Source organism: Vipera berus (genome assembly GCF_964194415.1).
Source record: "Vipera berus genome assembly, chromosome: 1".
In the NCBI taxonomy this organism is placed as follows: Eukaryota; Metazoa; Chordata; class Lepidosauria; order Squamata; family Viperidae; genus Vipera; species Vipera berus.
In genome coordinates, this window is record NC_138202.1 from 140,913,072 (window position 1) to 140,925,571 (window position 12,500).

The 12,500-nt window shown below is 34.6% G+C and overlaps 1 protein-coding gene across 1 annotated transcript in view; it reads right to left on the bottom strand.

Moving 5' to 3' along the window:
* The window catches only part of LRP1B (LDL receptor related protein 1B), a gene marked incomplete at both ends in the record, with an annotated part of 948,262 nt that overhangs the window by 194,697 nt on the left and 741,065 nt on the right, over positions 1 to 12,500 (bottom strand). Inside the window, 1 exon segment of the mRNA XM_081314549.1 lies at positions 9,689 to 9,838. Within this exon segment, the coding sequence (XP_081170675.1) occupies positions 9,689 to 9,838 (150 nt within the window).

Consider the following 12,500-nt stretch of genomic DNA (forward strand, 5'->3'; position numbering starts at 1 on the left):
ATATAGTTCTGTTTTTAAGACTCACATAGACATATGTTTCTGCCTTTATAACCCTCAAATTTCTACTGAGTACAGAAATGGTATTTGCAGAGTTAACAGTGAAATAACATACTTCAATAATGTGTACAATTTTCTAATTTACTGAATGAAAATGTTTCAAGTACAAGTTAGAAGGTGATTATATTGACAACTATACCAGTATTATTCAAATACTGGAGTAGGCAAATCCTAGAATTCTGTAAAATTTTGGTGAACAATATTGAGATACATTGTTTAGGCTTATTAAAGAAACACAGTAATATTCTGAGTAGCAGATAAAAAAAATGTATACTATTATTCAAATCTATACTAGAAACTGCTGTCAAAGTTAGGACATGGATTCTCAATTTCATTTTATGGTTAAAAGGTTACTCTAGTGTTAAAAGAACCTCCTACTTTGTTCATTTAACCTAGTAGATCCTACTTGAAATTCCTATTCCTTCATTTATTTATTTCAACTTTTAAACTGCTTATCAGATCCAGTTTTACAAGATAACAAGCAATTAAAATCATCTAATAAAACTCTAACAACTAAACTGTACAATAAAAGGTAGTAATTAATATATATATAACTAAAATAAACAGTAATATAAATTAAAGTTAAAAAAATTGTCACATTAATTTTTTTTGGGGGGGGTGAATACTAAAGACTTTTTAGCTTAGTTTGTGAAATAATTTTCCTGTCTCTTCCAGTTAATTATCCTCTTAATTACCTATAATGTTTATATGGCATCTGCTGCTTGACCATAAATAAAGTTAATACATACACTTTGATTAAAAAGAGAATAAAACATTTTGCTTTAAAACAGTGTAACCTATGCTAGGTATGACACTTTGTGGATGGAACTAAGAAGCTACTCTCTGATAGCTGGTTACTCTAAGTCTGCAAGGGAAGGCATGTGAAAGAAAAGGTAAAGGTAAAGATTTCCCATGTCCAGTTGTGTCTGACTCTAGGAAGTAGTGTTCCTCTTTGTTTCTTAGCTGAGGGAGCTAGCATTGTCTGAAGACATTTCCATAGTCATGTGGCCAGCATGACTATATGCCAAGGTACATGGAATGCTGTTACGTTCCCTCTGAAGTGGTATCTATTTATCTACTTGCATTTGTATGTTTTTGAACTGCTAGGTGAGCAGGAGCTGGGGCAAGTAGTGGGAGCTCACTCTGTCACACAGTGCTTGGGTCTCAAACTTGGGCTGTCAGCTTTTCCAGCTGACAAGCTCAACGTCTTTAACCACTGAGTCACTGGGTCCCACATGTGAAACAAGTATGGTATGCAGTACATGTTCCATGTATGCGCTCATGCCCAAAGAACACTCAAACTATACATGCATTAGATGCAAATTATGTGAACTACTACAGGAAAAAGTTAGGAACTTAGAGGCAACCCAACGTACGAAAGAAAGCTCCACCCAAACCGAACCAAATAACAAACAAATAACTCCCTGATAAACCCTTGGAGGAAGACAAATGGAGGTATGTCACACAAAGAAGGAAACACAATACTCAAAGAAACAGCATACAAAAAACAAACCTCTTCTGCCCAATCCCACTCAACCAGAAGCAGCCCCATTAAAACTGAGCAATTGATTTCTCCCCTTAAATGGAAACATGCAGACCCACAACCGCCCCCTCAAAGAAAACATGCAGACACCTAGCAAAGAAACAACTTCAAATACCCCTAAAAAAGCCACATCAACAAAAACACCTGAGATAAACAAAAAAAAAACAACACTCCAGACTGCATCTCCCAAAAAAAGAAGGCAAGTGTTGGCAATAGGAGATTCTATCCTCAAAGGAACAGAATTATCCATCTGCAGACGGGACATACAATCCAGGGAGATATGTTGTCTCTCTGGAGCAAAATCAAAGATGTGGCTGACAAACTAACCAAAATAATTAGGCCTACAGATTACTACCCATTCCTCCTTCTCCACATTGGCATGGATGACATAACAACCTGAGTACAATAGTGAGAGATTGCAAACAATTAGGCAATAAAGTTAAGAGTTCTCATCAGTACTCCCAATGAAAGTCCAACACCCACTGAGAGAAAAAAGAATTTTAGAAATAAACCATTGGCTAAAGGGTTGGTATCACCAAGAAAACTTTGGTTTCCTGGATCATGGACTGCATTTCCTAGCTGAAGGACTCTTGGCAAGGGATGGGCTGCACCTCATGAAAACAGGCAAAAATGTACTTGGAAAAAGACTGGACCAATTCATCAGGAGACCTTGAAACTAATACTGAGGGGAAGGGTGACTAATCTCTAGAATCTCTAGAACCCAAATCCAATCACAAATCCCAAGAAAACAAATCAAACTATGAGGTAGGAGTGATGAGAAAAAGGAAAACTCAAACAACAATCAGGAGATACAGAAAAACATACCTATGGACAGGCATAAAAGTCTTAAATGCTTATATACAAATACTCAAAGCTTGGGGAACAAACAGGGTGAACTAGAAGCAATAGTACACAATGAAGTGTATGACATAGTTGGCATAACAGAAACCTGATGGGGTGAAACCCATGAATGGAATAGACTAATGGATGGATACAAATTGTTCAAAAGAAACAGGTCTACAAAAAGAGGAGGGGAGTTGCACTATTTGTAAGAGAACACTGCATATCTACAGAAATGTGCATGATCAAAGATAAAATCTCTCCAGAATGTATATGGGTCAATATAAAAGAGGAAAAAAGTGACATTGCCATAGGTATATATTACAGGCCACCCAACCAATCAGAAGAAATAGATGAACTCTTTGCCAACCACTTAACAAACATAGTAGGAAACATACCAAAGTAGTAATAAGAGACTTCAACTATCCAGCTATCAACTGGGAGACAAACTCTGCTGTGAGCAGGAGATCAAACAGTCCTAACCAACCTAGTCGACAACTTTGTCACCCAAAAGGTGGAGGAGGAAACTAGACATGAAGCTATACTGGACTTAATCCTTACAAATAGAAAATAAGTGATAGAGGGTTATAGAAAGAAGTGATATAGAATATAACGCAAACACTAGCAATAGAAAACAATCCAACCAGTGTCTTAAACTTCAAAAGAGCTGACTTCAACAAACTCAGAGAGAACCTAGGAAAGATACCATGGATGAAAATCCTAAAGGGTAAAACACCCCAAGAAGCATGGGAAACTGAAAAATGCCATCATAAAAGCCCAGACCAGCACAATACCATTGAGAAAGAAAAACAAGGAATTCAAGAAGAAACCAGGATGGCTGTACAAAGATCTCTCTGACAAACTGAAAAATGAAAAGGACAAATACAAAAAAATGGAAAGAGGGGCACATAACTAAGGCCAATTATCAGCAGACAGCCAGAACATGCAAAGATGAAGTCAGGAAAGCAAAGGCTCAGAACGAACAAAGACTTTCAGCAGAGTCAAGGACAATAAAAAAGTTTCTTCCAATATATTAACAAGAAAAAAGTCAAGGAAACTGTAGGTCCATTAAAGAGAGAAGATGACAAGGAAATAATAGACAACAGGGAGAAAGCAGAGCTGCTTAAATCATACTTTGCATCAGTCTTCACACAAAAAGAAACTATAGCCCAACATACCAAAAAAAACCACTGCAAAAGACATACTATAAACAAAAATTAAAATAAGCAAGAAAATGGTAACAGAACACCTATCTGACCTTGACGAATATAAATCACCGGGACACGACAGATGTTATCTCAGAATCATTGCACCACATTTTTCATAAATCCTAGGGCACTGGGGAAGTACCTGAGGATTGCAAAAGGGCTGATTTGGTTCCCATCTTCAAGATAGGGAAAAAAACAGGCCCAGGAAACTACAGACCATGCAGTTTAACATCAATACCTAGGAAGATCCTTGAAAAGATAATCAAAAACAGATCTGCGAACAACTAGAAGCAAACAAAGTCATAACCAGTAGCCAGCATGGGTTTGTTAAAAACTGATCATGCCAAACCAATCTTATTTCATTCTTTGATAAAGTGACTAAACTAGTAGACCAGCCAAATGCTGTGGATGTAGTCTACTTAGATTTCAGTGAGGCATTTGACAAAGTAGACCAGAATCTACTGCTTGGTAAGCTAGAATGAATGAATGAACCTTTATTGTCAAAGTACAACCATGTATACATTGAGATTGGCTGAGCCTCCCTTCGTGCCACCCCTCCCCCCACAACTCACAGTGGCAACAAATCCACCATCTTATTACACCATGTGAGCTAATTGCACACAACATACCGGCCTCACAAGTCAATCATACATAAAGTTATTTCCCGTTCAAGAGCCTGACAGCCCATGGGTAGAAGCTGTTCTTGAGCCTGTTGGTACGGCTGGCTATACTCCTGTATCTCCTACCTGATGGTAGGAGAGTAAAGAGGTACCGACCAGGGTGTGAGTCGTCCCTGAGAATTTTCCTCACTCTTCCAAGGCAGTGAGCCCTGGCAATGTCATACAGTGGTGTCAGGGAACAGCCCACAATGTTTTGTGCTATGCTCACCACCCTCTGTAATATCTTCCTATCTGCGGCTGTCAGGCCAGCATACCAAACCACAATACAGTGCGAGAGGACGCTCTCTATAGTAGACTGGTAAAAGAAGGTCATTAGCCATTGTTCTACCCCACCAGATGGATCTGTAGCTGGCTGACAAACCGGACTCAACGAGTAGTCCTCAATGGCACTACATCCACATGGAGAGAAGTAAGCAGTGGGATACCACAAGGTTCCATCTTAGGCCCAGTACTCTTCAACATCTTCATAAATGACTTAGATGAGGAAATTAAAGGGGAACTCATCAAAATTGCAGATGACAGCAAACTGACAGGAATAGCAAACACCCCAGAAGATGAACTCAGGATCCAAATATATGTAGGCAAACTTGAACAATGGGCCCTATCCAACAAAATGAGTTTCAGTGTGGAGAAAAGCAAGTTTTATATTTTGGCAGGAAAAATCAAAGATATAAGTACAAATTAGATGAGACCTGGCTCAAAAACAGTAACTGTGAGAGGGACCTTGGAGTGCTAGTGGACGATCACTTGACTATGAGCCAGCAGTGTGCAGCAGCAACCAAAAAAGCTAATACAATCCTGGGTTGTATAAACAAAGGCATAGAATCAAGATCATGAGAAGTATTAGTACCTCTTTATAAAACCCTAGTAAGACCACACCTGGAATACTGCAACCAATTTTGGTCACCATATCACAAAAAAGCTGTTGAGAGTTTGGAAAAAAATTCAGAGAAGAGCAACTAAGATGATCAAAGGCCTGGAGACTAAAACATACGAAGAATGGCTACAGGACTTGGGTTTGGCTAGTCTAAAGAAAATAAGAAATAGGGGAGACAAGTATCTGAGAGGCTGCCAAAAGGAAGACGAGGTCACATTGTTCACTAGAGCACCAGAAGGAAGGATGAGAAATGATGGTTGGAAATTGATCAGAGAGAAAAGCAACCTGGAATTAAGGAGAAACTTTGAGACAGTGAGGACAATCAACCAGTGGAACAGCTTGCCTCCAGAAATCGTGGGCGCTCCATCACTGGAGATTTTTAAGAAGAGACTAGACAATCACCTGTCAGAGATGGTATATGTTCTCCTGCTTGAGAAGAGGGCTGGACTAGAAGACCTCCAAGGTCCTTTCCTCTTCTCTTCTCTTCTCTTCTCTTCTCTTCTCTTCTCTTCTCTTCTCTTCTCTTCTCTTCTCTTCTCTTCTCTTCTCTTCTCTTCTCTTCTCTTCTATTCTATTCTATTCTATTCTATTCTATTCTATTCTACAATAGAAGGTATAGAATAATATGTTCTGGAACAGTAATCCAAGCCATTAAATGCCTTATAGGGTAATATTTTGTTTTTGTTTGTTTTTTTATTTGTTTTTACATTCAAGTTAGTGTTGAGATAATGGCTGACTGCCTGAAATAACTCCTACAGTTTTCTTGGCAAGTTTTCCAGAAATGCTTTTCCATTTCCTTCTTCTTATGGCTCAAAAAGAGATTGGCCCAAAGTCACCCAGACAGTTTCATGTCAAAGATGGGATTAGAATTCATGTTCTCCCAGTTTCAAGCCTGTCCCTTTAACTACTATTTCAAACTAGCTCATTTATAATGTAATACCAGCACTTTAAATTGGGTCTGGAAACTGACAACTAGCAAAGACTTCATAAAGTTGGTGGACTAAGACCTTAATACCAAGTGACAATTAATGCTTTAGTAAGAGTTTTGCTTTGTTATTAAATTTTCTGGACTGTCTATAAGACTAGTCCACATGTAACATGTCATATAACTTCACAAACATATAGTAACACAATGTATTACAATTATATTTCTTTCAAAATATAACTGTTGTTGTCCAGCGGAGGAACAGATAACAAGGACCTATACTAAATGCCAGTTAAAGAAAATTTTGCAAGAAAGAATAGCAACCAATATGTATCACATAACATTATTTCAATAGCAACTCTGAGATCATAAAAGGTAAGGCATTAGCAGATAGATCTTCAACCAGAGATCCTAATATTGTTCCAGTGATGTTTTTTAAATATAAATGTATTGGATTTATTGTCTATTATCTTGGTCCAACATTGTGAAGGGGATAATAGAAAATTCAGAGGAGCATTAGAGCAGGGGTCCCCAACCCCTGATATGTGGACCAGTACTGGGTTGCGGCATACCAGCAATTGGGCCGTACAAACAAACAAAGCCCCATCCACAAGATACAGGCAGCACAAAAAAACATGCACCCTCCAGTCCATGGAAAAACCTCTCTCCATGGAACCGGTCTCTGGTGCCCAAAAGGTTGGGGACCTCTGCATTAGAGGACAGGCTACACTGCTCCTAACACCTTACTATGCATAAACATCAGGGCAAAAATGGCAAAATTAATCACCAATAGCATAATCTCCCATGACATGCAATGGTATACCAATGCTACATGCAGGACTGCTGTTTCCACTCTACCAGTCCTTGGAAGATTTGAGAGTTATAACTGATATAATTATTCCCAGGTTTATGACTATATTTAATTACAATCCTTAATTACTGATCAAGTTGGTGTGAGATAAACTAAGAGGTAAAATGAAATATTAGTGTTGTTTGGATTTATGTTAACAATAAAGACTGTATAAGTATATGATTACATAGAATGAAGATTAATACAAATCATGAGACTGTACTTAAATGAAATATGGCTTATATTGACATAAGAATAGAATACACTATAAGAATAATACTGTATCAGACCAAAGGTCCTTTTGTTCTAGCATCTTAATTCACACCCAGCCAACCAGATGTCACAAGGACACAATATCACTGTTGCTTCCTGTCAGTTGGTTTTTAGTATTATGGAGCCGCTGAACCTAAAGATTGTATATAAAGAGCTCCTAAATCCATTTATTTCTATAAAAATGCAACCTATTTGTTCTACATTAGATGTAGCACATTTAAATATCTAATTAAACATCTGTTTCTTATTATTTTTTTAAATCACATATTTTCTACCCATAAAGGAATTGTTCTAGGTCCATCATGAATTTCTCTTTTCTATATATTTTGCAGTACTTCAGTATTATTTTTGGTAAGCAATGATTGTATTCCAGTATGCTCATATCAAATATTTGTTTTAAGTGTATCAGATACTGACAACTTTGTTTTTAAACTTATCCTAATGATCATCAGCACCTAAAGTAGCTTCACAGTGGCTAACACTTTAATTCAAGCTATCCACTATGACCACCAGATACTTTTCAATGATCATCATTACCAAGTCAATTCAGCATGCATATAAAGTTAGAATTTTCCCTGCAATCTGCATCAATTACACTTACACTGAACTACTTCTAATGTTTATATTCGTTCGCTTGAGATAAATTATTTTTGATTTGTTTATTATTCTTTATTTATTTATTAGATTTTTATCCTGCCTTTATTATTTTTATAAATAATTCAAGGCCATGAATATACTTCACTTTTGTTTACCAGCCTCCCCCTGAAATAATTCGGTGTTATCAGTAAACCTAACCAGCTTCTCTGTAAACCTGACTTACAGTCACACAAACCTTAGGAAATAATAGATGTCTTGAAATTCCAAATTCTATCACCAAATCTATTTTTTCCATATCAAATATAATGCTATGTATTGCATCTTTTACTTGTAAATCAGAAAGTCTTGAATATTGTACTTTTCTTCCCAGGAAAAACATTTCAATACCATAATGAATTTGGGCAAGATGTTATGCATTGCTCATGTTTTGAAGTATCCATTTTAAGATTTTAAAAATGGTTATATTATTATATTATAATACTTTATTTTGATCCATTTCCTAACAATCTTTATCACTTAATCTGTTTGGTTTACAACATTCTAAATAATTTGTATCAGCTGTAAAACCTGGCCAGTTCATTGATTATCCTGAATCAAGATCTCTTATAAATGTATTAGAATCACTACATAAACCTGAGCAACTAATTTCTTGTGTCCTCAGGATTAGATCTGTTTAAGTAACCATATTCTCTACTTTCTATTTTAGCCAGTTACTTGACCATAAAAGTGGATTTTATTTCACATTAATCCAATAAATATGAAAGCAGAGTATAATAACAAGCAAAATTGGTAGAGGTAGTCCTTGACTTACAACCATTCATTTACCAACTGTTTAAAATTACAATGGCACTGAAAAAAGCTGACTTACAACTGGTCCTTGTGTCTAAGACTATCACATTGCAATGGTCATGTGATCAAAATTAAAGCACTCGACAGCCAGCATGTTTATGATGGTTGCAACAACCCAGGGTTATAGGATCATCATTTATGATCTTCCTAGCCAGCTTCTGAGAAATTCTGATCTTAATTGTTGTCATAAGTCAAGGACTACCTGCATTAAAGGTATTCATTTAAAAGATATTCTTTTTAAATTATTTCTAATGACAAAAGTAAATGCATATAGTTAGATATAAGATAATCTACTATTTAATCATTGCTTAAGAATTTCCTAGTCTTTTTCCATCTTCAGCAAGAATATCTCCTCTCTTTCCAGTACCATCAACCATAATTACTACAGAGATGCTACTTTGAAATCATTTTAACAATTATGCTATACTATTATATTCTTCTATTTTAATTATACTTTCTTTTTTACCTTTTCCTTTTGGTTTTTCATATCATTTACATAAAATAACAAGCAATTGTACTATTAATATTTAACTATGAATAATAATGAGCCATAGCTCTAGATCTGTTAATTATCTAAAAATGAATATCAGCCACCTTATTTACATAGTTAAAGATTTTTTAGAAAGCTAGAGCAATGATAAAGACAGCAATAGATACTGTAGAAGTACTGTATATGTGCATATATGTTGATACACATATTTCCATTGTACAGTAGAAAAAGAGCATCCCTAACTGAATCATGGAATCCCCAAATCATACAATCTTCAAACTTTCTTGTCCTACCTGATTGAGTAGAACCTTGTGGAGCCTTATGAATAAACAAATAAAAGTATTTTTAAACAAAATATAAATGCTGGCTTCAAAAATTCATATTAAAAATATGGTACAACATACTTTAATGGAAGAGTCTGATACGTTTTTGATAATTAAAGTGCATCAAGAGGGTTAAATATTGGATGTGAACCATGTTAATTTATATGTTCACTTACCCATTATAGTTAAGGCTGTAGCTTTGGTTAGCTCTTCTTTCATTGAGTCTATTACTTCAAAATTGTCACCATCCAAGTTGCATCGGTTTATAGTTCCATTGCCTGAACTGATCCAGTAGAGTTTATTCTCTGAATAATCTATGCACAAACCTGAAACACATTTTTAGATACAGGAATCATATTTACAGAAATGTCAATATATTAACTCTATTTTTTATATTTTCATATTTGCTTATACAACAGCAAAATACATTGATGGAAAGCAAATAAAAATCTGAACAGTATCAAAATAAAATAACTTGTGTTATTTACTTATTATTTTTCCTATATAGCTATAAAAGGACTTTGGGACAGATGAGCCCTCTTTACTAAACATTGCAAGCAATATTACTGATATTTTTTCCCTTTGTTCTTGGGGTTTCACTTTTTAATACTTTCTTAATTTTTCTTTTTCTTTTCAATTTTGATTGTTCACCTTCTATCCAATCATTACCTTTACTACAAGTTTCCTGGTTATTGCATAAAAATAAGTAACAACATTTTTGTCCTCCTGTTCCCCAGTAAATAAGTACTACAACTTTTAGGTTAAAACATTCATGTCTTTTTCAAGCCTTGCAGGTTTCTTCAAAAATTGCCATGTACAAGCTCCCATTGGTTTATGATCGCCTGTTTTGAATGATTGCATAGGCCTATTAGCCACTGATAGCCCAAGTCTCCATGGATGTTCTATAGTAATTAGGGAAGTTATGAAAATAAAAATCAGAATTACACATTTTATTTTATTTTTAACTTAATAATTAGGGAAACTTGTATAGATTGTTATATATTCTGAAGCTATACACTTGCCTTAAAAAGGTTCAAAGTTAATGTAGAGTTATAATACAATAAAATTCTAAGATGACATGTGGTGTTATGGTAACTTAATTCTGTTTTGCAGAAAACTTACATAACAGTGTAATATTAATTGCTGGCACTACAATTTAGTATATAGGAGTACTGCAGGATTAGAAACTTACAGAGCAGGGCATAATTCTACAGTATATAAAACTATAATTTGTCAGCATTCATCTACTACTGTGACAGAGAGCACCAAAACTTCACAATATTATCTACTCCTTTTTTAATCTTAATTTTTACAATTTTACGCAAGTACAGATTTTGATACTGGGTGCATCCAGTAGGATTGCCTACTTTCTTGCACGTTTCTAGCCAGTAAATAAACCAAACATATATTTTATATCCACAATTTAGAAATCATTTAGATTCTTCTGAGAGAGATTTTTTTCTATAGAACAACCCTTTCTATGAAACCATGATAAATGCTTGTTGCCTCATGTTGTTATCATGAGACAGTGAGTTAAATTTAGAATATTTGTTCTGAGAATTCAAAGACACTCTATTTTCACAGAAGAAACTGGAATCCAGAAAAAGTATTAAGGCAAGATGAATGCAACTGATTGATCCGTCTCACCCTTTATGTCACAATCTATTTGATTCTAACTATCTTCAACCAACTACATCAGTATTTCACAAGTTGTAGGGAAAGAGAAATATGAAAACAGTCTCTCTTCCTCCAGGGTGATTATCCCACGAGTATCATTTTGCTCATAGGCAACTATAGATCTATCTATCTATCTATCTATCTATCTATCTATCTATCTATCTATCTATCTATCTATCTATCTACTTATTTACTTATTTTTATTTTTTTAATAAAGGTTTGTTATCTTCACTATATACTTTATTTTTATGTATATTTTATTAATTTTTACGGTAACAATATATTTAATAAGCAACATGTTGTCTGCGTTTATGTGTTTAGCATTAATAATAATAGTTTTCATTCCTACCCTTTATTCTGTTTTTCTAACCATTTATTTAAAAAATTCCCATGTTTGAAAATATTGAGTCTTGCTTCCCCTTCATTTTCAATTTAAGCCTATCCATTTCTGCACAGTCCAAAGTTTTCTTAATTATTTCTTCTTCAGTTGGTATTTCTTCATTTTTCCAGTATTGAGCAAATATAATTCTCACTGCTATTAATATATGTAGTATTAAGTATACAATTTCTTATCATAGTTTTCTGGTATTATGCTTAAAAGAAATAATTCCAGTTTATAGTCTACATGTGTTCCTATCATTTTCTAGTCACCTATGTATTTTTGACCAATAGGTCTTTGCTTTAGGGCATGTCCACCAAAGATGACAATACATGCCTGGATCTTGTCTGCATTTCCAACAATTGCTAGATACATTTTTAAAAATTTCTGCTAATCTTGCAGGTGGTAAGTGCCATCTATACAACATTTTATATACATTTTCTTTGTAAGTAGCTGCCCTTGTTAGTTTGTAATTTCTTTCCCATAGGTTTTGCCATTTGTATATTTTAATAAACTGTATACTTTAATAAACCAATGTGCACAAATGAAAATATCTAAGCAACAAAAATATTGGGGAAGGGATTAACATCTCTGAATGCAAATGGGACATTTTCATTAAGATATTGAATTCTAAATACATTGCTTACTAATTAATTCAATCACATGTTTTGTTTGAGGTTCTTAATGCCTCTGGTAACAAAGAATACATCTAAATGAGAAATGTTTAACAATATATAAGCTTAAAATGCTGTACTTATCTCCTTTTTTATTTTAGAGAAGCAAAATTTGTTGAGCCAAATTGCTTGAAGAATATTATTCTTCACTGAGTAGCAGTACATACTAATAAATGCCAAGCAGTTATTCTGACAAGATTGTAATACAATTATATTTCAAGTAAATGGATTTTAAAAGGCAATAGGCAAAAGGCAAAC